General features: G+C 50.4%; 2 protein-coding genes and 1 long non-coding RNA gene across 7 annotated transcripts; 1 reads left to right on the plus strand and 2 right to left on the minus strand.

Moving 5' to 3' along the window:
* Positions 1-1,861: 1,861 nt before the first annotated feature.
* Positions 1,862-4,268, minus strand: LOC106851127 (interleukin-17F-like). Its single transcript, XM_014872883.2, has 3 exons — positions 4,245-4,268; positions 3,144-3,364; positions 1,862-2,099 (listed from the first exon to the last, which is right to left on the minus strand). Exons 1-3 carry the CDS (start codon positions 4,266-4,268, stop codon positions 1,862-1,864), a joined length of 483 nt encoding a protein of 160 aa, XP_014728369.1.
* A 4,398-nt stretch (positions 4,269-8,666) lies between these two features.
* Positions 8,667-18,956, minus strand: MCM3 (minichromosome maintenance complex component 3). The gene is made up of 17 exons (XM_014872907.2): positions 18,706-18,956; positions 18,139-18,251; positions 17,353-17,561; positions 16,644-16,774; positions 16,225-16,463; positions 15,432-15,540; positions 14,672-14,825; positions 13,481-13,612; positions 12,795-13,003; positions 11,853-12,027; positions 11,602-11,728; positions 11,075-11,225; positions 10,795-10,935; positions 10,469-10,575; positions 10,016-10,098; positions 9,411-9,486; positions 8,667-9,191 (listed from the first exon to the last, which is right to left on the minus strand). The coding sequence occupies exons 1-17, from the start codon at positions 18,784-18,786 to the stop codon at positions 8,993-8,995; spliced, it is 2,436 nt and encodes an 811-aa protein (XP_014728393.1). The 5' UTR covers positions 18,787-18,956; the 3' UTR covers positions 8,667-8,992.
* A 209-nt stretch (positions 18,957-19,165) lies between these two features.
* On the plus strand, positions 19,166-23,616 carry LOC148224536 (uncharacterized). Of its 5 annotated transcripts, none has more exons than XR_015802761.1 (3): positions 19,166-20,740; positions 21,045-23,191; positions 23,316-23,616. It is a non-coding gene; the product is annotated as an uncharacterized LOC148224536 (long non-coding RNA). The 5 variants fall into 5 exon arrangements; XR_015802765.1 differs by having other exon boundaries at positions 21,045-22,794; XR_015802764.1 differs by lacking the exon at positions 23,316-23,616 and having other exon boundaries at positions 21,045-22,794; positions 22,897-23,309.
* Positions 23,617-27,542: the final 3,926 nt, after the last annotated feature.

A 27,542-nucleotide genomic window follows, 5' to 3' on the forward strand; every position in this document is an offset into this window, starting at 1 on the left:
ACAGAATCACAGAATCACAGAATCACAGAATGCTTTGGGTTGGAAGGGAACTCAAACACCATCCAATTCCACCCCCTGCCATGGGCAGGGACACCTTCCACTATCCCAGGTGGCCCAAAGCTCCATCAAACCTGCCCTCGAGTCATTTAGACCCAACAACTCGCCTGGCCCACCCTAGGGGGGAAACCCATCTGCACGAGGTGGATCTGATTTACAGTGGTTTCTGTGCAGTCAAATTTAAATACTAGAATGCTTGCATGGGTTTGTCCTGATTTGAATGAAAAAGGAAATACAAGCTTAAAACCTCCTGCAGCAGAAACAAAAGTCAGAGATCTGAGAGCCTGGCTCAGCTCTGGATGAAAGAGGAGCAATAACAAATAAAGCAATATTGCAGCAATTTGATAAAATTACTCAGTAGATACAGGGTCATGGAATATCCTCAGGGACACACAAGGATCATCCAGCCCAACTCCTGAACAGGAGCAGTGCCAGGCTGTGCTCCTTGTGCAGCTCAGGGAGGGAAAGGGCAATTCCTCATTTCCGAAGGCAGGAGACTCAGCTCAGCAGGAAACCACGTCCTGCAGGTACAATTCCTGGATCCTTGATGTGAGGGATCCTCACCCACCACTTTGATCCCAGCACTGTGAATTACCTGGCTGAGGAGCAGTGAGATGAAGCCATCTGACCTCTCCCTGCAATCCAGCTCAGTCAATCATTCAGCTGGGACAGGAGAATGTTGTTTATAGGGATGAAAGCTTGCCTGGAAGAGGACAGGATGGACCTTTCCCAGCTCCAATGAGCCATCCTAAATTCTGGCTGCAGCCCTGGAATGTGACATCTCCTGTCTCTTTTCCCACCATCCCTAGAGACCATCCCAGAGGTCTAAAAAACCTCATTCCATGGCCACCACTGCCTGCAGAACCTCCCTTCACTCCTTCCAGCCTCTTCTTTGCATCTTTTAATCTTTTTAGGCTGCAAGTTTTCTGCTGCTTCTTACTCATCTCACTGCACAGGAAAATGCCTGATCTGTGCCAAAATCTCCCAATGCTACTGCAGCACAAACCCATTCTCTGTGTCTGTTGTCATTCTGAATCACCATGAAAAAACATTTTTAAAAATAAAATATGATTTTTATTTGGCATATAAGTTACTGAATAAATACAGATTAAATTTATCAATATTTTTATACTCTGAGTACACACAGAGCCATAAATACAGCCATAAATAGAAGACATAAATAAAAATATAGATATCTGTTGATTCTTTATCATTTTAGCACTCAATAAGTGGAATCAATTACCTCCCAAAATGTTTTGCAATAAATCAATTGCAGCAGTGACATAAACCCAGGCTGTGGTGACAACCAGGCCTGGTGGCACCAATGCCTGACTAACACCAGTAACATCCCAGTGAGCAGGGATGACCAGAGAAGGGAAATGGGATAGGGATGAAGGAGGGAGGGAGAAGGTGCAGGATGAGGAATTTTTTGTGGCAGTGCTGGTGGGTGTGTACTAAATTAGGGCAATTTACTGCCAAGGACAACTTTGGAAACTCTAATTAATTTGATTCACCAAACTAATGTAAACCACAATGAAAAATAAAATTTACAAAGCACTGCTTGGGGCCACAAACAAAACTCTTCCTCCCCTCCATCACCAGCTACCAATGTTCCCCACCCTAAAATCCATAAACGAACAACAGCAAGAACCTTGACTTTCAGGGGATGATTTGCTCAGATTTGGAAGGGCGACGATGCGTCGAATTCCTGGGATGCGAGGCGGGCGGCTGTGGGATTTCACCAGAGGGAATTTTTATGGGAAACACTTCCTCTCCCCGGTGCTGCCTGCCCTCTAGGGTGCTGCTAGGACTGGTGCTGGATGACAGGGGTGACACAGGTGCAGCCCACGGTGATGAGCCTCTTCTCCAGGCGGTAGGAGGGGACGCAGCCGCGCTGCTCCCGCCGCAGCACCAGGATCTCCTGCTGGATGGGCACCGAGTTGAGGCTGTGGTCCTCCTGCCCCAGGGGGCTCACACAGCCCGACAGGCGGCACTGGGCATCGGCAATCACCCGAGGGAAACGTGTGGGATCCTCGTCCAGCCTGGGGATGGGGACACAAAACTGATTTAGGCGCTTGGATGTCGTGGTTTGGCAGGATCTTCTTGTTTATGTGCTCAACATCCTATTTACCTGTGCATTCACACAAAGGATTTCCTTATCCTGAACGTTTTCACAGTGATAGAATCAGCATTGATTCCATTGATCGGTAATATTGCTGTATCATTCTTTATGAGCTAATGAATGGAGCTGGGTTAAATAACCCAGAACTCACAACTGGCCTATTAATTTTTTGTTTGGTTTTAATTTCGGCATTTGGATGTTTGTTTCTGTTAGGAAAATTTGAAACGTCAATGAATTCACATAATTCTTTTCCTAGAGCAGTAATTCATTTCATCATTATTTCAACCCCATGCAGCACTACAGGCTTGGGGCAGAGGGGTTAGGAAGCTGCTCAGAGGAGCTGGGGAAGGGGCTGGAGCACCAGGAGAGGCTGAGGGAGCTGGGAAAGGGGCTCAGCCTGGAGAAAAGGAGGCTCAGGGGGGACCGTGTGGCTCTGCACAACTCCCTGACAGGAGGGGACAGCCAGGGGGGGATCAGGCTCTTCTTCCTCGAGGAAACAGCCTCAAGTTGCTCCAGGGGATGTTTAGATTGGATATTAAGAAAAATTTATTCCCTGAAAAGGTTGTTAAGGCCTGGCACAGATGCCCAGGGAGGTGGTCGAGTCCCCATCCCTGGAGGGCTTTAAAAGCCACGTGGATGTGGCACTTGGGGACATGGGTCAGTGGTGGCCTTGGCAGTGCTGGGGGAACAGCTGGACTCAAAGACCTCAGAGAGCTTTTCCACCCTAAATGATTCTGTGATTAATAAAGACTGACAAGATGATTAGAAACCATTCCAGTGCTATCCCCTCACGCTGCAAACAGCTCCTGAAGAAATCCCACCCAACATCTGAAGGTCAGGGTGTGTCAGGAAGTGTTTGCAATATTCATGGGACTCTGGGCACATGCTGAGGATGAACCACAGTCACCACAAAAACCATCTGTGTGACACAGCCCTCACCATTTAGATAAAACTGAACTGTTACCTGTAATCCCAGGGAGCAAGGGACCGGTTCCTGATGTCATGGACCACCCCAAAGGCACGATTTGAGTTGCTGATCCGAATGTCAACTTCCACTGTCGTGGGGAATTTGGGATCCTTTTGGTTCAGGCAACCTTCCCTCAGCCTTGCAGAGGCACCAGCCTTTCTGTGGGGTGAGCTCCTCACAGTGAGGGCTAAAACCAGCACCAAAAACAGTGATCTGAACTGGGAGAGAGAGAAAGGTGTCGTTAGTTCTGCCCAGTCAGGAAAGAGAGCACAAAGAGCCAAGTCTTGGTTAGGCTGGACCATCACTGGATCATCTTCGTACTAATATTTGTGTGAAATGGGCCAAGATGAGCAAATAGCAAATTGATGTTAATAAAACTCATCATAACTGATGCTAAACTCTGATTTAAATTCTGGTTCATAGTTGATTCTGCACCAACAAGAGTATCTGTCCAACAAGCTATGAAGATCCTACTCTGCAGTCACACAGCATCATCTAAAATTTTTTTCATCTAAAAATTGGGATAAGGACTCAGCTGACCCTATGCCTAAGCTTAAAATCTTGCACAGCCAAAGCTTTCTCAGGACAGCAACAACTGGCCACCCATCTGCTGGAAATACCCCTTTACCCAAGAAAATCTGGGATTCTTGGGCCATTTCCAGTAGGCAGACTTTTAGTAAATAATAGAAACACAGAATATCCTAAACTGAAAGGAAACCACAAGGATCATTAAGTCCAGATCCTAAAAAGAAGATGAAATAAATGCAGGGCTTTTAAGAAAATCACAGGAGCTGACAGTGTTGCAAATGCTACCCAGGTTGAAATTCAAATGCCTAAGTATCCACAGTGAAATTTCAGCAATTTTGATAACACGTTGTCTGCAAAAAAGGACTTTGATGACTAAGAGATAAATAAATAATGGGTAGTCCACCATACCCTTGTCACTCACTCACCAAGCAGCTGCATCAGACATAGCCAGCATCCCATTCATCTCCCAGCAAGACTAAAAGGGTTTTCTGCCCAAATCAGGGGACCTGCACTCTGCTTTCTCTCTTGCAACAAATCTATCTTATCCTTTATTGTAATGTAAGTACTTACCCCAAGAGAGCTGGTGAAAGCCATGGTAACCTCCCTGCTGCTTTGGGTGGGTTTTAGGGTGACAGGACAAGAGAATTCTCCTTTTCTGAGACCCTTTCAACCCTGCTTGTGTCCCAAAGTGTGCTCTTCATTTTATAGCCAAAATGAGACAGTGCCACTCTTTCCATTGCACAGTTGGTTTACCTGACCCGAGGTAAGAAGCTGATTTGCGATTTTTAAGACCACTTCCTCCCACTACCTCCAAAAAAGGGATGGGCACATACTACTACCAGCATCCCAAATCAGCCAATACCATTTATTCAGACAGATCGAGAGATAAGAAAAAAAAAAAAAACAAAAAAAAACCCCAAACTGTTCAGGCAGGTGGTATTTTTTTTTACTCCTTCCCGCCCCCTCTTTCTAATAATAGTGTTTTTCACCACAAACACGTGTGGATGAACTTCCACATGCCTCAAACCAACCAAACAGCAGAGATCAGTGAGCTGCAAAGTCAGGCACCCAACAGGGTTTTCAAGATGAGGGCAAGACATGAAACTTCACCATTTAACCTCTCTTGAACTGCACAATCCACACCCACCTTGTCTTAGGGATCCCTGTGTCTTGCAGAGACTGGGCAGGGGAAGAATAAGAATAAGAATAAGAATAAGAATAAGAATAAGAATAAGAATAAGAATAAGAATAAGAATAAGAATAAGAATAAGAAAAGTGGGGAATTCCTTCTGGGGGATATCATGGCACCAGGAGCTGGCATGCCTTCCCTACTGTGGTGACACATTGTGGAGAATTCTGAAAACTCATACATGCCCTGTTAGGGCCCTGGCCATCTTCACTGGCCATGGCCACCACCACCAGGAGTCCCATTTTGGCTCAGCTTTGACTCCCAGTCCATGCCTGAGCTGTGCTGTTGGAATACTGCTCCCCTGTCCCTTCTCTGGGCCTCTAAACTGGGTGCAGCATTTCTCCTGGATGGGCTACACGGTGGCAAATGGAGCTGGGGAAGGGGCTGGAGCACCAGGAGGAGCCCAGACTCATGGAATAATCTGGAACTAATCCATCTTGATATCTTTAGAACTCTCACACACATAGTTTCTTACTGATCCACTTTTATCCTTTCCTGTGCACACTTTGCATCCCATAAGTCTTGCACAATCCCAAAACACCCTAATAAGTCCCATGGCCCTCCCTGGTGTGAGGAAAGCCTCTCCTGACTTGTCTGGTGGCACTGACATGGGATATGGTGGGACTTGGCTTGACCATCATCCTTGAATAGCCATGAAAGGGCTGGGTCAGAAGCTTCCTTTGAATTCCTCCACCGGGTCCTTCCCTTTGTGTTCATGGAAGATTTCATCCTTCTCAATCACACAATCCTCAATAATTAATGGGAGAGGGAGGAATGAAAATAGAAAACAGGATTCTGCATGCTGTGATCCAGAAAGGAGCAGCCAGCAACTGGAGAGACAAGTGCATATGGTGTTTCCTTGGAACACCAGCAGGTCTCTTTGGGAGTAAAACCTATCTTTAGGGCAGGAAAAAAAGCCCACACAACAGCTTTATGGAGCTTATTTGAGGAGGAAAGCCTTGAGAGAAATCTTTCCCAAAGCTACTCAGCCAAGCTGGAAGCAAAGAACTGAAGTGTAGGACTCTTCACACAAATTCATCTTCAGTCATCCAGGAAATCAACAGATTCATGGCATTTTCAGTCCCACAAACAATCAGAAACCTCTTACAAATTCATAGAACTTTCCAAGGAGAAGGGAATAACGGTCCCTGCTCTGTCACCCCTCTTGAATCACAGCAGCAGAAATCTCCAGTGACTGATGCTTTACATCACTGCAGGATGTTGTCATGACTTTGTGGTCTGCTCCAACCCACAGCTCGGAGCCCAGCACCTCTCCTCATGTACATTTGCCACATTTCAGGTTACCAAATACACCTGGGGCAACACCAGTGCTGTGACACACGTTCCTGTTCTGACTGCCCCAGATATTCACCAGCGCATCACTGAGATACGACACAACGTGTGGAAGAGCAAGAGAGAGTAGAATTACCAGAAATCCACTTTTTTAAGCCCAGAACTGACCTCCTTTTTTTCCCCATTGAGTGCTCACCGTGAAAGGGAAGGGCAGTGCCATGAAAATGGGTTGGATTGTGCAGGAACAGGGGCTGAGTGGAAATGGTTATGTGTGATGAAGCAATGATGTCATCACGCCAAATTCTGGGTTATGAACCCACTTTCCACTCACTTCTTGTGTCTTCAGCAGCTTGTAACTTCAGCAGGGATTCCCTCTTTGACCCACAATTTCCTACAACTGAACCTGGCTTGAGTTGAAGTTCACTGAAAAATTTTAATCAAAAAGAGGCCACCAAATATGAATCATCACAAGGGAGGGAAAATACTTTAATTCATAGAATCACAGAATGGCTCTGGTGGGAAGGGAGATTAAAGATCACACAGTTCCAGGGATCCAGGGGCAGCCACAGCTTCTCTGAGCAGTCTGTGCCAGGGCCTCCCCACCCTCATAGAGATTTTTTTTCCTTATATATAGGAATATAAAGTTATTTCAAAAAGCTTTTCCCTCTCACACATCAAGGTCTTGGAGCAGGGATGGGGACTTGGAGATAAAAGAGTATTTTCATTCCACACAAGAACTCTTCTACTGTTGAGTTCCTATATTGAAACAGCACTGTTTGCACTGCAGGATATGTTACACACTTAGGTTCGGGTTTTAATGGATGACAGAATCACAGAGTAGTTTGGGTTGGAAAGAACCTTGAAGACCATCCAGTCTCAGCCCCTGCCATGGGCAAGGACACCTTCCACTATCCCAGGTGCTCAGAGGACCTTCCACAGCCTGCAGCAGCAAAAGGCTGAAACTGCAGCCTCCAAAATCTCCAGCTGACAGGGTCAAATAAAATTTCAACTGCAGCACAGGACATGGCTCGTACTTTCAGCAGCTTGTTCCTGCCTCTCCAGCCACCTTTGGCAGTTTTTCCCTTGTCAGCAAAGATCCCTCTCCCAATTTCGAAGGATGTACCGAGGTGTGGTCACCCACAGCCTACGGCCCCGGGCTACAGGATAGGAAATGAACAATTTCTCTACCCTGGAGCTCCTCCTGGTGTCCTCTCACGGGAAATTCAGCATTAGCGGTTCTCCAGCTGTAAGGGCAGGGGAAAAAATAAAATAATGGAATTATGGAATGGGCGGGGACACCTTCTACTATCCCAGGTTGCTCCCAGCCCCGTTCAGCCTGGCCTTGGACACTTCCAGGGATTCAGGAAAGAATCCCACCCTCCCAGGGAACAATTCCTTCCCAGTTCCAATCCATCCCTGCCCTCTGGCACTGGGAAGCCATTCCCTGTGTCCTGTCCCTCCAGGCCCTTGTCCCCAGTCCCTCTCCAACTCTCTTGGAGTCCCTTTAAGCACTGGAAGGGGCTCTGAGGTCTCTCCAGAGCCTTCTGCAGGCTGAACAATCCCAGCTCTCTCATCCCATATCCAGAGAAGAGAATCTGTGTTTAACTTTCACCAGTCTGCAGTTTTGAGCCAGACCCTGCCTGAAGGTCCAAGATTGCTCTGTACAAGCACAACACACCCACCCAGAGATCTTCAGGAGGCTGCAAACCTGCGAAATGCCCTCCAACCCTGCCCACATGGCTGTGTTGGATGAGAGGAGCTCCAAAATCTGGCTTTTGGAGCTCACCAGGCAGCTGAAGTCCTTTCACAGCAGCACAAATCTCACCCGTGTAACTGCAGCTGTATCCCCACAACTGGGAATTCTACATCCCCCTAAACAGCCAGTCTTGGGGTGAGCAGTATAGACATTTTTATAACCCAAATAAAGATTTGTGGGACCCAGAAATAAGGGAGCAGGAGCTGTGCAAATGACTGGAGATGGGCAGTGCCAACAGCAAACTTGTTCAGGGGTTTCTCCAAAGCTCAAACTTATCAGGATGAAAGAAATTAAAGAAAAAACCCAAACCTTCAGCAGCTCTGGACCACAAGCAGCCAGAACTGGTCTGATTGTGTGTCCAGCTTTTCTTGAAAGTTTGCCATCCCCAGGACATGATCCCAGGCTAAAGGCAGGAGGAGATGGAATCCATCTGTGCCAGGGACACATTCCCTGAGCAGCTCTGACACCTTCCAGGTTCCTTCCCTGGGGACAAAACCCCCACCAAGGGTATGAAATCTGGAAATTCAAGCCGACCCATGGGCAGTGGAACAGGTCAGACTACACCTGGCCCTCCATTGCCAGGAATCACCCTCCACAAAATGGGTGGGAAAGGCAGAACCAACAGGACAGGCTTTAGGTGCCTTAGCCTAGATCTGCTTGTCTCACAGGGAATGTAATAGGGGCAAAATGGAAAAAGAAAGGGGGAAATCAAAGCTCTGCTGACAGTGGAGCTTCCCATCACCACTACTGCATGTTGGATTCCTAAACCCAGATTTTTTTTATTTAAAAGCTGGAACTCTTTAATACCAAAGCTAAAAACAATACATTAAAAACACTGACAATTTGCTTCTAGGTTTTTCCTCTTGTCTCCTTGCAGAAACCAAATTCTTCCCAAATACTCCACCCTGAAGACAGCAAGAACTTCCAGAGCTCCTGGCTCTTTTCTTTAGTGGCAGAAATGCACAGCGAGGAAGTGCAGAGACGTGAGCTCCCCAAAATCCAGCTCAGCCGCATGAAGCATTCAAACACAGTCTCCAGGCTGAGAGTCCGTGAAAAACTCAGGCTCCTCCACGCAGAGGCTCAGATTAAGAAGATAATGTCATCAGACACCATGACCTGGTTGTCATCCTGCATGTGGGCCAGGGCCACCTTCACCTCGGCCGCCGAGAAGGGCTCGGGGTTGTCACGGTTGATGGATTCCATCACGTTCTTCAGGCCCACAGACTGGGCATGGGAAGCCTTGAACACCTCCAGGAGAGCAGCCTTGAATGCTTTCAACCTGGTCAGGGGAGAGGGAATCACCCTTGGAGAATACACACAAATCCTTCCACTTGTTCCCAGCCCAGGATGTCTCAGCCCTTCCCCATTCCAGCAGCAGCATGCAGTAGGAAAGCCAAAAATCGGAGCTGGGGGCATCACGGATGTATCTCCAGCATGGGACAAGAGCCTGGAGCCACAGAGGGAGGGAGGTGGACACACAGGGACAGCCCCCACTCACCTTGGCTCAGCCAAATCCAGCTTCTTCCCTTCGCCAGCCTCTGAGGCCTCGGGCGTTTTTGGAGGGTGTGCCTGAACTGAAGCAGAAAGGAGAGTTACCTTCACCCTGTGCCTGGTGACCAAGTACCCAGAGAACAAAAGTACTGGGCTCAGGATGGGGGGGTGATGCCAAACTGCCTCCCAATACTGTTATTTATGCTGCAGTTTGGAGATGGATGCAAAAAAATTAATCAGAAATAGAATCACAAAATGGTTTGGGTGAGAAGGGACCCTAAGAATCATCCAGTTCCACCCCCTACCATGGGCAGGGACACCTTCCACTATCCCAGGTTGTTCCAAAGCCCTGTCCAGCCTGGCCTTAGACATTTCCAGTGATCCAGAGGCAGCCACAGCTTCTTTGGGAATCTGTGCCAGGGCCTCCCCACCCTTACAGCCAAAAATTCCTTCCAAACATCCCATCTAACCTTGTCCCATATGGAGTTGTGGCTCTGAATGGCACTGTACCATGCCAGGGACCACAGGTAACAGCAGCATTGCTGCTCCCCAGGCTCTGCAGACTCAGCAGTCCCCTCAAAGAGCCAGGTGTCACCAAACCCAGGCACTCACCCTGTGGCATCTCCTCCTCAGCATCACTGAAGTCGTAGGGGTCGTAGGAGCCTTCCTCGCCTTCTGTGCGTGCCTTCTTCCTTCTGGGAGGGGGAAGAGGAGATCACACAAGGGTTTGGGTTGGAAAAGACCTTTAAAGATCATCTTGTCCCACTTTCTGCCATGGGCAGAGACACCATCCATCATCCCAGGTTGCTCCAAGCCCCATCCAACCTGGCCTTGGACACTTCCAGGGATCCAGGGGCAGCCACAGCTTCTCTGGGCACCCCGTGCCAGTGCTATCCAGCCAGTTCCTTATCCATGAAAGGATGATGTCCCTCTACTACAAATGGAGTGGGACAAACCACCTGGCTGAGCAAAACCTGGAGTATTTCCCCAAGGCCTGTGGCAACCTCAGAAGAGGCTGTTTCCCTTTGCCCCATGTCTCTCCCACTGCCTTTCTATGCCTCCTACCTCCTTGTCCTGCGCTCCTCCTTGTCCTGTGACTCCTGATCTTCCTCTTTCTCAGTCTCTGAGTCATCCTCCACCGGCTTCCTGCGCTTTTTCTCCTTCTCCAGCACCTGTGTGGCAAAGGCAGCATGGACTCAGACCTCATTTTCACTCAAGCTGCTTTTAGGGGCTAACCCCAAGCACCCAAAATCCCAAAGTGGTGGCCAGATCCCACACTGTGTGCAGGAAAGTTCACACCAGCAGCCCAGGGTGCTCAGCTTGCACCAAGTCCAACCTTTCCAATGACAATCTCAGGATCCCCTGGGAACAGAGAGACACCTTCTTCCCACCTTTTTGAAGTAGGCGAACTGCACCAGCTCCAGAGCTGCCTCAGCATCCTGCAGATCCACAGTCTTGTTCATCCTGGCCTTGGCGTGGGCTGTGGAGAGGCGGATCAGGGTCTCCAGGGTCCGGGCTGTGATGGGAGAGGTCTGGGGGGGACAGACAGAGGTGTCCGTGTGACCCTCACCGAGAGGTGTCACATCCAAGGTGCAAAACACCCATAAGAAGAGAGGCCTGTGCCTCAGTTTCCCTCCTCCTGGCCCAAGAGGGAGCTGCTCCAGGGCTCACCCTGGCCACATCCGAGTTGGTCTGGCTCTGGCTGCGCAGGCGGGAATACTCCTCAGCGATGTAGCTCGCCGACTCCTCGGTCAGCACAGGCTTGATCATCTTGGCTACGTGGATGTACTTCCTCATGAACTCCATGCTGACGACCTTCTCCCTGCGGGAATGCACGTACACACACGTTACCCGCAGTGGGGATGGGCTTCCCATCCATTTACACCCCTTCAGGGGTATCCAGGTGCCGAGGGAATTCAGTTCCAGATGTTTCCCACCTGCCTGGTACAAGAGACCAAGCAAGGCTCCCTTAGCATCCTACCCATGGATCAGCAAGTGCAGTCTCTGATAACAAACTCTGCACCTCTTTTCTCCCCCTTTTACTCTTGGAATTAGCCTTAAAGCTGCAGAACTCAATATTCAACACCAACAGAACAGATGACTGGGGATACAAGCATCATGAAGGCACCCCAAGACACCCATGGACCCACAGGGCTGGACACCCTCAGGGAGCTCCAGGGGATGAAGGACGGACTCACTTGCGGCGGTTGGGCCCGTGCAGGAGATCATCGTGCTTCTCATAGACCTGCAGCTCCTGCTCCTCCTCCTGCACAAAGTCAGGGTCATCTGTAGCCAGCATCTCCACAGCACTGCCCAGGGGCATGGCTGGATGGGAGAATGTCGCAGATAACACAGATTACCCTCTGAAGTAACTGCTAATAGACCCCAGAAACAGTCCCCAAGAGCTGCCACCAAGGGGTGGCACCTGGCTGAGGAGGGACGGACTCACCATCCCCATCCTGCTCGTTGGGGTTGCGGTAGCGGTGCATCCTCAGGACGTGGTCTGAGATCTCCCTGTCCTGCTCGGGATCCATCTGGTCCAGAACGATGAAGAGCAGGTCAAAACGGGAGAGCAGGGAGTCCTGCAGGCCGATGTTCTCCATGGGAGTCTTGTACTGGTCATACTGGAGGGGAAGGAGAGAGTGAGGAGTTACAGGAGACCCTCACAGGTCAGTCCTGGCTGCCAGGGAGGTGTGGGGGACCTCCTTGAGCAAGGCCTGAAAGGATGGATGGATGTGGATGGATGGATGGATGGATGGATGGATGGATGGATGGATGGATGGATGGATGGATGGATGGATGGATGGATGGATGTACTGGCAGCTGGACACCACACCAAACCCCGCCTGCTGCAGCAGTACAGCCACTCTTCTCCATCCTGCAAGGCTTTTCTTTCCAAAAAAAAAAAAAAGAGTATTTTTTGCAGTCCCTGATCAGACACCAAGACTGAGGCTCATCACCAGCATGAGGGTCCACTAGGCTGCCCCAACACCCAGGCAGAAGCAAAACAGAGTGAAGGAAGAGAGGTTTTGCTGCTTAGTATTGTTCAGTTTTGTGCTGGGAAGTGCTTTGCCTGTTAAATAAACAGTTTTTTTCCCCACTTATCTCCGAGGAAATATTTCCCTAAACCAGCTGGAGGAAGGACTGCTTGAATCTGTGTCCTAGAGGGACCCAGTTCAGAGGTTACCTCCCAGATTTGCCCTAAACCAGGACAAAACCCCAGGAGCTCCTCTCTCCTCCAGTAAAGCCACGACCACAACAGACACCAAATCAACAAGGTCTTTGCTGTGCCACGCATCCAAATCACTGGTTTGGGGGATCTTTTGGAATTCACCAGCTGCTTCCTCCCAGCATCCTCCCTCCTCTGGGGAGGGCTAAGAGCAGCACTCACCCGGCCGTAGACGGGGTTGGCAGCTGCCAGGACGCTGCAGCGGGAGTTGAGGCGGGCCTGGATGCCAGCCTTGGCGATGGTGACCCTTCCCTGCTCCATCACCTCGTGGATGGCCGTGCGGTCGATGTCGGACATCTTGTCGAACTCGTCGATGCACACCACGCCCCGGTCGGCCAACACCATGGCTCCTGCTTCCAGGCGCCGCTCCCCTGGGGTGGCATGGGGGGAAAACTGGGTCAGCACCACCCCCTGGCCCTGCACATCTGCTGCCCTGCCATAGCCATCACCCCGGGGATGAGGGTGAACCCCAAGGAGCAGCCGCATCCTTCTGCGTTGCTCCCCATCTCAATTCTACAGCAGAGAGGATGCTTAGGGAAAGGATCAGGGTTAGGAATAACCTTCCCATGAGGAAGGATGCTGATAGCCCTCAGATGTGGCACCAAGTGGAAGAGGAGTAAAGAAAACCACCACCTAAGAGAGGTGGAGAAAATACCCCAAAACACAGGACCCCATGATCCTGAACGATCATTACCACAAAGGCTGGAGCAAGTCCTGCAAGTGTCACTGCAGAATGAACACCATAAAATCACTAAGGTTGGAAAAGACCTCTCAGATCATCGAGAGCAGCAGCCTTGGATGTCAGAGACCCTCCCAGGAGTTAAAATCATCACCCCAATGTTCCTCACCTGTCTCCTGGTCCGTGGTGACAGCAGCAGTGAGGCCGACGCCGGAGGAGCCCCTGCCCGTGGTGGGGATGGCCCGGGGTGCCGTGCTCAGCACGTACCTCAGCAGCTGGGATTTGGCCACAGAAGGGTCTCCTGGGATGGAGAATTAATGGCATGTTTAGGAATAACTCATACCTTGCATACCAACTGCACCATCACCCCGTGTCTGCTTTGGGGGTGTTAAGAGCAGTGGAAGGTGGAGGGGAAAAGGGACAGAAGGGTTTTGTTCAGACTTCATAAAATAAGGTAAGCAGGTGATCTTCCCACTATCATCAATAATCCCATGGGAGGAAATAGAGAAGATGGAGATAAGGATTGAGGTGATGGGGATGGGATAAGAGGCAATGGGGACAATTCAGAATATAGGAAACCCCAATGGGACAGCAGGAACAAAAAAAATCTCCTTGGCCATGGGCAAACACTGGGATAATGGCTCACAGAGATCATGGGATCCCCTAGAATCATGGTTGGAAAGGACACTAAAGGTCACCTCATTCCAACTCCCTCCCATGGGACAGGAGACCTTCCATTATCCCAGGTTGCTTCAAGCCCCATCCCATCTGGCCTTGGACATTTCCAGGGATCCAGAAGCAGCCACAGCTTCTCTGGGCAACCCAGGGACTCCCCACCCTCACAGGGAAGAACTTCTTCCCAATATCCCATCCATTCCTGCCCTCTGGCAGCAGGAAGCCATTCCCTGTGTCCTGTCCCTCCATCCCTTGTCCCAAGTCCCTCTCCAGCTCTCCTGGTGCCCCTTTAGCCTCTGGAAAGAGCTCCAAGGTGTCCCTGGAGACTTCTCCAGGTTGAACAACTCCAGCTCTCCCAGCCTGGCTCCAGAGCAGGGGGGGTGCAGTCCTTACACTCCTATCCAAGGTTTCCTCTGCACTCACTCTAACAGGTCCACATCTTTCTTGTACTGATGACTCCACATCTGGACACATCTCCATCCCTGGATATGTTCAAACCCAACTGGACAAGTCCCAAAGCAACCTGATCTACCACTGACACCTGCTCAGCCTGGCACATATCCCTGGACCAGGAACCTCCAGATATCCTTTCTAACCTCAGTTACTCCACAAAACTAAATCCAGAATCGTTCACCTCCCCCCCAACACCACCAACCAAGGGTGCCTCTGCCCAGCCCTCCCACACCTATCAGCAAGATGTTGATGTCTCCTCGGATGCGGCTCCCATTCTCCAGGATCTTCTCCACCCCTCCCAGCAGCATGCAGAGAATGGCCTTCTTGATGTACTCATGCCCATGGATGCTGGGGGCCAGGGATCTGGCCAGCTGGTCAAAGATATCCTAAGGCAGAAGAGGCAGAGCGTGGCCTGTCACATGGGCTGGAGCAAGCAACAACAAGCAATACTTCAGAAGTTTTCATTTCAGCCCAAATTTCAGCTTACTCCTATTACAGAGACACATGGGTGAAAATTATTTGGAAAGGAAAAGACTGTTGGCCAGAGTTTTCCTTCACAGTGGGACTGATCTGAAGTCCAGGACTATCTTGTCACTGTCACCCAAACAAGCACTGGAAGCAGTGAGAGCAAGGCTTGCTCCTCTCTGTGCTACAAAGGAAAGCTCTGAGCATGAGAGACTGCAGCAGAACACCATTATCTCCGTCTGGGATGAGAAAAGAGGTGTTCCTCCTGCAGAGAAAATTCCCTGGAAACCTGCTGGTAGGGTCAAGACATAGCAGAGCTGCCAGCAGGAAGATGCTCTGAAAGCAGTACAGAAGCAGCAAGAAAAACAACAAGGCCTGATCACAGTCGAAGTAGAAAATTAAAAGAAAATGAGTTAGAAAATCCAACAACCTGCTAAGAGGGTTGATGAGTTACTTGTAACCCAACAAGAACCTCCTTAGCCACATGCCAAGCTGAAACTTCACGCCTGGACACAAGATTTGGATACCTTGGAGCGGCTCTTGCTGAATCTCTTGATCTTGGCCACGTCTGAAGCCGAGTAGAGAGGCCGAACATCTTTGCTCATCTGCTTCACGTGGCAGGCAATGAGGATGGTCCTGGAGAAGAGACACAGCTGTGGTCAGCTCTGCAAACCCCACAAAGACACAGCAGGAGCTTCCACAGGGTCATCACTTGCTCTAGGAAGCCCTGGAAGTGGGTGGGAAGCTTTGACAGCTATAGCACCCTCAATCTGACTGTGCTGGACCATCAATGGAGCAGCTTTAAAAAGCATCCAAACCCTTCTGGGCACAGCTGGAAGTCACAGCTGCACATGTGAGGGGGGACCTCACCAGTCTACAGCTTCCTCACGAGGGGAAGTGGATTAGTGGCACCAATCTCTCTCTGGTGTCCAGTGACAGGACCCAAGGGAACAGCTGGAGCTGGGACAAGGGAGGTTTGGGTTGGATATCAGGGAAAAGGTTCTTTCCCCAATGGGTGGTGGAGCACTGAACAGGCTCCCCAGGGAATGGGCACGGCCCCAAGGCTGCCAGAGCTCCAGGAGAATTTGGGCAATGCTCTCAGGGATGCACAGGGTGGGATTGTTGGGGTGTCTGTGCAGGGCCAGGAGCTGGATCCATGATCCCTGCAGGTCCTTTCCAACTCAGCACATCTGGTAAACAGGACCAAGGTGCAAACCAAGTGCTTTAAGCCCCTGTTTGACCCAACTCTCTGATGGCCAGACCTCACCTTCCAGAGACCCAGCCAAACAGGGTGAGGGCTGAAGGCCAAGGAAGACCCACCTGAAAGTGCCCGAAGTGTAGCCCCCTTTCTTCCCTGGCAGGCAGCGGTATGTCCCCACCACCTGGACACGGTCCCCAGGCTTCACCCTGTCCACCAGGTCATCATCCAGAACCACATCCACCGAGCGGGGCAGCTGCCCTGCCGGGGCCTTCTCAGGCATCTCCTGGATGGTGATGGTCTGGTGGTCCTTGTAGACCGAGAGGCCAAACTCTGTCTCCAGGGGGTTGTTCTCTTCATCCTAAAGCAGGAACACAAATTAAAAGGTGACCATCATTTTTCAGGGGAGCAAGGGGAACACAGACTGCATCACCCAACCTGCACAAGGCTGGAAAGGGTTGTTTAGCAGGACTGGAGGCCAGGTCTCCATACTGAAGCTGGCACATTCTCCCTAGAGGAACCTGCTGCTGCTTCACCTCACCTTTGTAGGGTAGATGGAGCTGGATGGGAAAGCATCCAGGGAGGTCATGTCTGTGTATCGGCGCTCAATCGTTTTCTTGGTAGCTGGGCAATAATGGACACTCCGGACGACTTTTGGACGCACCAGAGAGCCTGGGGTTGGAAAAGAGAGGAGTTAGGGGCTGGGATGTCCCACCCCTCTGTCAGCTGACAGCCCCCAAAAGGGTCTCCAACATTAAAATTACTTTAGTCACAACTCACTGTCAAACATGGATAGGATTTGCTCATTTTAAAAAAAGCTCATCCCAACACTCAAAACCTTCAGCCATCCTCCCTAGCCCAAGTTTCTAGGATACAGAATCACAAAATGGTTTGGGTCAGAAGGAATATTAAAGATCAGCCAGTTCCACCCTCCTGCCATGGGCAGAGACACCTCCCACTATCCCAGGTTGCTCCAAGCCCTGTCCAGCCTGGCCTTGGACACTTCCAGGGATCCAGGGGCAGCCACAGCTTCTCTGGGCACCCTGTGCCAGGGCCTCCCCACCCTCACAAGGAACAATTTCTTCCCAAAATCCCATCTAATCCTACCCTCTGTCAGTGTGAAGCCATTCCCTCTTGTCCTGTCCCTCCAGACCCTTGTCCCAAGTCTCTCTCCAGCTCCTGGAGGGCTCCAGCTCCTCCACAGCAAATCCCTGGCCCCTCCACAGCCCCTGGGTGTGCTCCAGTCTCACATTTTGTCACGATGCCCTCCACACAGACGATGGAGCTGAGGAAACAGGCTGTCAGTGTCCGTGGGGACACGTGCTTGGAGCCAAAGCTGCCCTCCAGCCCGATGTAGAAGTCCTCGTACTGCTTGGCGTAGGTGGCATCGACGGAGGCAACGAAATCCTTCAGGGCACGCTGGAAGGCAATCAGCTCCTCGAAGGCATTGTTCAGGAGCCTGCAGCACAGGGAGGTGACAAAGCACATGGGTCAATCCCTTACTCCTCAACACTTGTCCCACATCCCCACTTGCTCCAAAAGTTTACCAGAATTGGGAGGTGAAAAAACTAAATCCAACACAGCTCTGTGTGAGGTGCACTGGCATCAACAGCCAGGAGAAGAAAAATTCCAAGCATATCTAGAAAGTCTCATGTGAGCCTGGCCAGATTGGCAAGGCTGGTCCAAAATATCCCTGAGCATCCCCAAAAAGGCTGAGAGAGGTGGAGTTGCTCAGCCTGAAGAAGACCTCAGAGCCCCTTCCAGTGCTTATAGGGGCTCCAAGACAGCTGGAGAGGGACTTGGGACAAGGACATGGAGAGAGAGAACAAGGGGGAATGGCTTCATGCTGACAGAGGGCAGGGATTGATGGGATATTGGGAAGGAATTTTCCCCTGTGAGGATGGGGAGGCCCTGGATTTCACCAGAGGACAAGGTCTGGTGCTTTCTTGTCCCAAATGACCTGCAGAACCTGGGCTGCATCTTTGAAACCCCTCTCAGGCCCAGTGCCCCAAGTGTCCCCAGTGCCCCACACCCACCTGCTGGCTCTCTTCTCGTTCTTGCGCCGCAGGTCGTTGATGTTGACGATGAGCCGATTCTGGTTGTCACTGATCATGTCCCGGACCTTGCTCTGGTAAATCCCTTGGTCTTCCTGCAAGTGGGAGTGGGGGAAAGACACTCAAGAAGCAACTCACTTTGCATGTCCGCCTGTGAATAAATCCCCAGGAGCCCATTCCTGCAGAGCTGGATCCCTTGTATCCCACCGGCTAAGCAGGAAGGGGCAATACAGGGACCAGCTGCTCCCTAACCCCTGGCAGGAATGAGGGGATATAGGAACCAGGGTCTCCCAACCCCCTGGGGTACACGGCGGGGAGGATCAGGTGGTTCCCAACTCCCAGGGACATGGACGGGGGGGACGGACAGGCACAGAGATCAGATGTTCCTGAACTCCGGGAGTAGAAATGGGGTGGGGGCGCACAGGGATGAGATGCTCCCCAATCCCCGAGGATACGGGGGAAGGGGACATGGGGACACGGATCAGGTGTTCCCCAAGCCCGGGGAGCATGGAGGGGGACGCAGCACCCGCGCCTCCCAGCTCGTCTCACCTCATCGTCCAGGAAATCGAGGTAATCGCGCTGCGCCTCTCGCAGCTCGGCATCCTCCAGCACGCCCGCCGGCGCCGCCATTGTGCCGGCCACTCTGGGACGGCTCCCTCCGCCGCTGCTGCCGCTCCTGCTGCTGCCGGGGAAGGCGGTGAGAGCAGAGGAGAGCCGGGGGGAGCTGGGCTGGCCCCGCGATCAGGCCCCGAGACCCGCTCAGACTCCGCGATCCGCTCAGACCCCGCGCTCCGCCCCCGCCGCGCGCCCGTTTCGCGCCAAACGCGGCTCCCTTCCCGCCACAGCGCGGGAAACCCGCCTCAGACCCGCCCCCCGCCGCTGCTGATTGGTCGTTAGCGCCTAATGCCAGCCAATGGGACGGCGATATATTGATAGACAAGAAACTCCGCCTATCAAATTGCGAGGGTGGTGCAGGGGGCGAGGCCAGGGGTACGGGGGATCGGATTTGATCCCGGCTCCGGCTCTTGGAGGTCACCGGGGGGGGGTTGAAAATGCCGCTTTAGGGGGGAAAAAAAATTTAAAAAGCAAACACGAAAACAACACAACCATCCAGATAAGTTCCCAAATCAAGAAAAAAAAACAACAAAAACTAATTAAAAGCTAATTTAGAGGTTTATTTTTTATATTGTATTTCGGGGAGCCCCGTTTCCGGGTGTTTTCACCCCGTATAGGATGAATGGGCGTTGCTTTTTCCTGCAACGTAGCCCCGGTGTGACTCCAGCAGTTTGGGGGTGAACACACAAAATCGACAGATCCCGTGGTATTCGGAATGGAAAAGGTGTTTTTGGACGTGTCTTAGAATCACAGGACGGTTTGGGTTATAAAGGACCTTAAACATCATCTCATTCCACCCCCCTGCCATGGGCAAGGACACCTTCCACTGTCCCAGGTTGCTCCAAGCCCCATCCAACCTGGCCTTGGACACTCCCAGGGATCCAGGGACAGCCACAGCTTCTCCGGGCACCCTGTGCCAGGGCCTCCCCATCCTCACAGGGAAGGACTTTTTTCCCCAATATTCCACCTAACTTTGCCCTCTGGCAAGTTAAAAACCAGTCCCCTTTGTCCTATCAATATCTACTTGTTTAAAAACTCCCTTTCCCTCTTTTTTCCAAGCTTCCTTTAAGTCTCCTAATATGCTGTTGTAGGCAGGAATCAAAAGGTGCCACTGCCTACAGGGAAACCTGCTGCTCCCCCTTAAAAAAAACCCATCGCAGTATCCCTTAAAAATCTTTATCTAAACTCTGTTCAAAAATAGAAGAAGAATAAAAAGCACGACAAAACTATTTTGACCAGCAAGGCATACCGGGCACACAAACTTGGCCGTGTCCCCTGGATATTGTAGCTGACACAGCAGTTTTTCCAGAGCAATCCTGGGAATAAATATTCACGCCGGGGTCTGCTGGGCTGTGCAAAGGCTGAGGCACAGAATTCCCGCTGCCTGATGTCTCCAGAGGGAGCAGCTGCGATTCCTGTTTCGGAAGAGGAGCAGGAAACAACCTTTGCCCCGTTTCCCATTTTCAGTTTGCGTGCCTGGATCAGATCACTCACTGGAAATGCCTGGTAGCTCTGTGGCCTGCTTGGGGTAAGTGCAGCCCAAGTCCTGGATATTTGTCCTGCTCCTGAGAGATTTTTTTCACATTACTCTGTGTCAAAGTGAAAGTTTGGAGTTTCCTTTTTAGGCCTTTTAGCCCTCCTCTGGAATACTATGATGGCGTATTCAGTTGGGCAGGTTGGTAGAAATAAATTATCTTATACTCTGTTGCTGTTTTCTTCCTTTTTCCTTTTTTTTTTTTCCTTTTCCTTTCTTTTCTTTTTCCTTTCCATTTTTCTTGTTGTTGTTGTTTCGTTGTTTTGTTTTGTTTTTTTTTTTCTTTAATCTTCCAGGTTGCCCTGCTAGCTCCAGAGATGTTCCCTGCAGCTGGAATACCCTCCCTGCTTCTGCACACTCAGCAGGACCCATTTCCCTCCAGCTGCTCCTCAAATCCGCCCCTTCCCTCTGATTTGATGGACATTTCTTGTTTTTGTGAGTGGAGAAAGCACAAAAAATGAACAGAGAAAACCTTTGGTGCGGCTCTGGCACTTCTATTTCTATTTCTATTTCTATTTCTATTTCTATTTCTATTTCTATTTCTATTTCTATTTCTATTTCTATTTCTATTTCTATTTCTATTTCTATTTCTATTTCTATTTCTATTTCTATTTCTATTTCTATTTCTATTATTTCTTTTATATTTAGATTTATTGTATATGTATACCTATATTTATATTTATATTTATATTTATATTTATATTTATGTTTATATTTATATTTATATTTATATTTTTAGGTTTTGTTTGTTTGTTTAAGTGGGCACATCATCAGCTGAGGATCTAAACTGACTGGAGGAATCTGTGTAAGTCCCCAAAGGAAATATAAGTTGTCTCATATAAATTGCCGGAACTCGATGCAAGATTTCACCTCTGAGATGCTTTTCCTGCCTCTGCAGCAGGCAGAATATTAAATCAAATAATAGACAGTCCATGTGCTCCGCTGCAGATAAAATATGGGTGGAAAAATTAAAATATGGGTGCAAAGCACTCTGTGAGTACAACACAGAGCGGGTACCAGGGTGGGATTCAGGCACATCTAAGCGGATTGCACAAAATCTCACCCACCTTTGGGTGGCCAAAACGAATCCCAGCCCACGGAGATGTTGTGGATGGCCGCGGTTTTCCTCCTGCCAGGAGCTCCTGGCCGCAAGGTAACAGGAGTTCGGGATAAAAATAGCGCTGTTGTTATTCATGACAGCGCCCTATAGCAACTGCGGCGTGCCTGAATAATTCATCGGAGCAGGGCAGGCCGAGGAGGGATGGAGAGAGGTGGAGAAGGCTGGGAAGAAAGGCAGGAGCCTTCCCTGCCTTTTGGGACTGCCCGGGATTGTGCCCAAGGTCTCCCTGGGTTCACCTCCCTGCCACAGTCTGGAGGTTACGGGGTGAAAAGGCAGCACAAGCTCACAGGGACAGTTTAGCACTTCCTATCCACTGGAAAAAAACAGGAATTAAGCACTTAGCACACACAGAGGACCAGGTCTGCAGGGCTTGCAGAGAAACAGAAGGATCAAGGGTGGATGTGGGAGCAATTTCCACGGCCAGAGCACTTCAACAGCGCTCAGCGTGGATTTTGTCATCCCCTCCTCACACCTCTGTGTGTCAGCATCCAGCTGTACCTGGTTTCTGAGGTTTAAGAGTACCCTGTTATCCTTCTAAGACTCTGGGATATTACGAGGTTTTGTTATTGTTGCTGTCATTTTTGTTGTTTTTTGTTGGTTTTTTTTCCTCTTAGTTCAACTAAATGTCAATTTTCAAGCCACAGTTTAGTTATCAAGTTGCCATCTATTCCCTTTCCTGGCTGCTGTGTAGCCTTGCCTCACCCATGAAGGGCAGGGGAGAGGCTTGTGGCTCACTCATAGCTCCAAAAACAGGGGAGAGTACCCCAAATTCAATGGAGTGTCACCTGATTATCAAGCAATACATTGGAGTGAAAGTTTCAAATCTATTTGTAATAAAATAGAAGGATAACAACATTGAATACCATGTCTGGAATGGAGAAAAGTCAGTTTTTAGAATTAAAATTATGTGGGGAAGTGAGACCACCTATGAGATGTTTTTATCAGGGTAAATTTTACGTTTTCCAAGGGATTAAAAGGATTTATATTTACTGGGCTGTCCTGAAGCTGCAGTTGCAGGAGCTGAACCCTAACTAGGGGGTGAATTCACTCTCACAAGCAGAGTGTTGTCCTGACTTTCATCACAAATAATTTAATGCTGAAGGAGCCCTTCTTAATCCTCTCTCCTGACCTTTTCCCTAACATAGGCTGGAGAATATCACCCCATCCCATCTTCACCCAGCTCAGGCATTTCTGACATGGTTGAAGGATTTGCTATTCCCATGCACTCTGGTAAATCTTTAAATGGTTCTAGCTTCTGGGTTTTTTTCCTAGTTGTGGAGAATAAAAACATGGAAAACTACTATCAGCGTGCATAAATGGAATTTCTTTATTGAAATGCATGAGTATCTCACCAGGAGAGCACAGGAAGGTGGGTAAGGAGTTAAAGCTCTGTGTGTTTGCATGGGGGGTAACCACCTTCTTTCTTCCCAGAGTAGGAGCCCAGAGCATATGGATTTGTTTTTCCTCCCAGATGCCTCTAGCACAGCCCTAGCACAGTGGTGAGAACATAAAATCTTGTTGTGGCCCAGCTCCTGATGTGACTCCAGATCCTGCAGGGATTCATCCTGTCGTCCTGCTGTGCAGGAGGAAAATACAGCAATTAATAGAAAACCAAAACAAACCCACACAGGCCATGCCTGCAGGCATAGGGAAAATTGAATTCCAAATGAAACCAGAGGACTGGCTGAATTAACAACAAAGCTCCAGAACTGGGTAACCCAACCACATTTGTAGAGAAGTCCAAAGGGCCCGGACACACAGCTGAGGTTTGGTGTTGCTATTTTGGTCTCCTCATCTGCTCTCATGACTTTTGACTGTTACTAAAGGCAGTGACAGCTGGTTCTCTTTTTTTTTTTTTTTTCCTATTCTCTCATTTTCTCCACCCTCAAGCCTGGAAATCACCCATCTGTATGCAGAACATCTTTGCCTCTTCCTCAGAATCTCTGGGAGCTGCTGTCAGCCCTGGGGCAGGATCCACTGGTCGCTTCAGCAAGTGATTCCAGCTTTAGAATCACAGAATCACGGAATGGTTGGGGCTGGAATGGACTTAAAAGAACACCCAGTTCCACACCCTGCCATGAGCAGGGACACCTTCCACTACCCCAGGCTGCTCCAAGCCATATCCAGCCTGGCCTTGGACATTTCCAGGGAAGTGTACATCACCCTTATTATGAAGAATTTATTCCAAATATCTGATCTAACCATGCATTTTTTCACCCATTTCCCCTTGTCCTGTCCCTCCATCCCTTGTCCCCAGTCCCTCTCCAGCTCTCCTGGAGCCCCTTTAGGCTCTGCAAGGGGCTCTGAGCTCTCCCTGGATCCTTCTCTTCTCCAGGTGAGCACCCCCAGCTCTCCCAGCCTGGCTCCAGAGCAGAGGGGCTCCAGCCCTTGGAGCATCTCCATGGCCTCCTCTGGACTCTCTCCAGCAGCTCCACGTCCTTCTGCTGTTGGCCCCAGAGCTGGAAGCAGCTCTGCAGGTGGGGTCTCACCTGAGCAGGGCAGAGGGACAGAATCCCCCCTCCCCTGCTGCCCCAGGACTTAGGGGGTTTTAAGGATGGGTCATGTCCAGCTCTCACCCACCAGCACCCCCAAACCCTTCTCCCCTGCTGCTCTGGACCCATTCCCAGCCCTGAAGGGAAGCTGCAGCACTCCATGTAAGGCACATTAGTAACCCCCATCAGGCTGTCACAAGAGGCTGTCACTGCTGCGGGCAAACCACGAGGAAGCAGGAAAAGTCCCGACCCCAAATTGCTACACAATCCTTGTGCAGCACGTGGGGAACAGCTGATGGTGCCGAAATTAACTGTATCGAGTGCTTCTTTCCTGCAGAGACTGAACTTGGTAACCCCGGGTTTATATGGATTTTTTTTTCTTAATTATTAGTAAAGAAAGCCTTAGTGTTCTAATGTGTTCTAATTCTGCATCTGCAGAATTTTAATTTAAAACTTGGATTTAAAACTAGCTAAATGCATGATGAGCATCAATTCTTGCCCAGTGGGAAGGAGTTCCATATGGGCACAGACAGGGCAAAAAAAAATTCTTTTACCCAACTACAATAATAGCAAGTCAATATTCTTTATTACAGGATAATACAGGGAAAAGGTAACTCATCCAACTTTCTAGATTACATTTGGTGCCTGGAATACCTCAGTTGTCTTTGGTGCAAAGCTGCTACGTTGCTCCTCAGTGTGTGTGTGGATACTTCCTGGTGAGAGAGATCCTGACCCACAAAAGAAGATCCTTTTTTTTTGAGCAGTAACTCTAAGCACCTAAAAATAACAAGACAACCTTTTGCAGGTCCCTTCCAACCCAAACCATTCTATGATGCACAGTTGGGTGGGGAATTAAGGCATTCAGGACATGTATGAGGGCACAAAGCATGTTTGAATCCTATCAGATTATTGTAGAGGGTAGGGAGAGCCCAGCCTGGTACAATCCAGTCTTAACTCTGGGACTAATCTGAGCAAACATAACCACACCTGGCTTTTGACTTGGAGGGAGCTGGGTGATTCATTTCAGGATGTAAAATGTCAATAGTAGGGTGTTACAGGGACTGCAGCACAGCAGGGGAAATTTGAGATGAACTACAGATTGTGGCTTGGTACCACTCACCTGAGAGCCAGTGATCAAAGAGATTTTTGATCAGAAATATCACTGTGCAGCATCCACCAGGCTTGGGGTGCAAAACAGGCTGTTAGCACCCACCCAGCAGAGAAGTTATCCCACACAGAGCTGCCCTTTGCCCTTCCCAGGGCTGCCCTGGGGCATGCCTTGAAGTTAAATGAGGCAAAAACGTTTCATTGGAGTAAAATAAGTGCAGGTGGCCCGGCAGCATTGCAATGTTCATGTTACAGCACGGGTGTCACCCCCCACCATCCCCATCTGCATGGCTTGTAATTTATGTTCCACCTCCTATCCCCTCTACTGCCTATTTCCCCTTGTCCTGTCCCTCCATTCCTTGTCCCCAGTCCCTCTCCAGCTCTCCTGGAGCCCCTTTAGGCTCTGGAAGGGGCTCTGAGCTCTCCCTGGAGCCTTCTCTTCTCCAGGTGAACACTCCCAGCTCTCCCATGCTCCAGAGCAGAGGGGCTCCAGCCCTTGGAGCAGCTCTGTGGCCTCCTCTGGACTCTCTCCAGCAGCCCCACATCCCTCTGATGTTGAGGGTCCCAGATCTGGAGGTAGCTCTGCAGCTGGGATGAAGGAGAGGGGCAGAATCCCCTCCCAGTTCAAGGAATGGAGGAGCATGATGGTGCAGTATTATGGGTCTTTCAGGAGATGTCTTAGAGGGATAGAAAAAGAATGCAAGATGCCACTGAAGGGGTTGGTAGCTGCCAGCTCTATCTCATCTACATCCCTGAGTAGTATGACAGGGAAAAATTGAGGTTCCTTCCCACCTTCTTCACCCTGGATGTTTTCCCTCCTCACTTTGGGGGCACTGCCTCACCCACACGCTGTGAGATTTGTGCTGGGATGTGCTGAACCTTCACCCAGGCTGCAGAGATCTTATCAGAGCCACAAAGTCGCATTCCTGGGCTGCCTCTCTGTGGATCCTCTCCCTGCAGAACAAGCAGTCTTTCTGTTTTCCTCGTAAACCCATCAAAAAACAGCAGTTCTGACAAGCTGGAGCAGCAAAACCCGCATGAACCAGCTGAGGCAGAGGCTGGAGAGGGCAAACTCTGTATTCATAAATTAACCTGCTCCTGGGGTCACGGTGACTCTACAGCTGAACCCACCACTGTGGCTTTGGCACAGGATGCATCAGCCTCTCCCAGATATTTCCCAGGCATAGCTCAGGAGCCCAGAGGCTGCTCCTGAAAAGCCATTGGGGTGCAAATGCCTGTTTCTGGAGCCCAAACATTTTGGTGCCTGCAGTTGGCTCGAGGCCATACTGCCTTAGCCTGGAAATCTTGTGGAAAATCATCTGCTCCTCCACACTTGCGTGTCCACAGCACTGAAATCAGGGTGCTGATTTTCAGGGTGTCTCACCCCATGAAAGTCATGTGGTCCAGCCTTCTTGCTCATTTAGGGCCACACAGAGCAGGTTGCCCAGGTTCATGTCCAGATGGATTTTAAATATCTCAAAGGATGGAGGTATCTTTTGCTGGGCAACCTGTGCCAGTTGTTGGCCATCCTCACAGTAAAAAAGCATTTCCTGGTATTCAGAGGAATCTCCTATGCTTCACTGGGGGCCCATAGCTCCTGGTCCTGTGATTTTTACTTTAAATGTAGAATCTCCATCTTTGAGAGTGATCTTTGGGGCTGAACCAGGTGACCTCCAGAGGTGCCTTCCCTTCCCCAACCACCTTGCAGTGACTTGTAAATCCTGTAAGGAATGGCTGAGAGGTGGAGGGCTCAGCCTGGAGAAAAGAAGGCTCAGGGGGGACCTTGTGGCTCTGCACAACTCCCTGACAGGAGGGGACAGCCAGGGGGGTCAGGCTCTGCTCCCAGGGAACAGGGACAAGATGAGAGAGAATAGCCTGAGGTTATACCAGGGAAGGTTCAGGATGGACATGAGGAAGAATTTCTCCATGGAAAGGATGGCCAGGCATTGGAAGGGGCTGCCAGGGAGGTTTGGAGCGCCCATCCCTGGAGGTGTCCAAGGAACAACAGGACGTGGCACTCAGTGCTCTGGTCTGCAGACCTGTCACAGGTTGGACTCGGTGACCTTGGAGGTCTCTCCTAACTTGAACGATTCTGTGACTGTGACTTTACACCCCTCTCCCAGATCTATCACTGGGCTCTCCCCTGCACCCACCGCGGGGGCGACGGGATCTGGGTGGTGCCGCAGGTTTGAGCCGCGCTTTGTCGGGCCCGGGCTGGGCTGGGCTGGGTTAGGCTGTGTTGTGTTAGGCCGGGCTGGGCTGGGCTGGGCTGGGCTGGGCTGGGCTGGGTTGGGTTAGGCTGGGTTGGGTTGGGTCAGGCCGGGCTGGGCTGGGTTGGATTAGGCTGGGTTGGGTTAGGCTGGGTTGGGTTAGGCTGGGTTGGGTTGTGTTAGGCCGGGCTGGGCTGGGCTGGGTTGGGTTAGGCTGGGTTGGGTTGGGTCAGGCCGGGCTGGGCTGGGCTGGGCTCGGCCCGCGGGGCCACCCCGGGGCGGGGCGGGGCGCGCATGCGCGGGGCGGC

The sequence above is a fragment of the Sturnus vulgaris genome, chromosome 3 (genome assembly GCF_052056855.1).
Source record: "Sturnus vulgaris isolate bStuVul1 chromosome 3, bStuVul1.hap1, whole genome shotgun sequence".
Lineage (NCBI taxonomy): Eukaryota > Metazoa > Chordata > Aves > Passeriformes > Sturnidae > Sturnus > Sturnus vulgaris.

Excerpts from the sequence above, each read along its gene's own strand:
- LOC106851127 (XM_014872883.2), bottom strand. The coding sequence starts at position 4,268 with ATGGCTTTCACCAGCTCTCTTGGG. Across the intron at positions 3,365-4,244 it reads CTTTCACCAGCTCTCTTGGG|TTCAGATCACTGTTTTTGGT; the intron begins GTAAGTACTTAC and ends TCTCTCTCCCAG. Across the intron at positions 2,100-3,143 it reads CTTGCTCCCTGGGATTACAG|GCTGGACGAGGATCCCACAC; the intron begins GTAACAGTTCAG and ends CCCCATCCCCAG.
- MCM3 (XM_014872907.2), bottom strand. The coding sequence starts at position 18,786 with ATGGCGGCGCCGGCGGGCGTGCTGGAGGATGCCGAGCTGCGAGAGGCG. Across the intron at positions 13,004-13,480 it reads CACCACGGACCAGGAGACAG|GGGAGCGGCGCCTGGAAGCA; the intron begins GTGAGGAACATT and ends ATGCCACCCCAG. Across the intron at positions 9,487-10,015 it reads TGAGGAGGAGATGCCACAGG|TTCAGGCACACCCTCCAAAA; the intron begins GTGAGTGCCTGG and ends TTTCTGCTTCAG.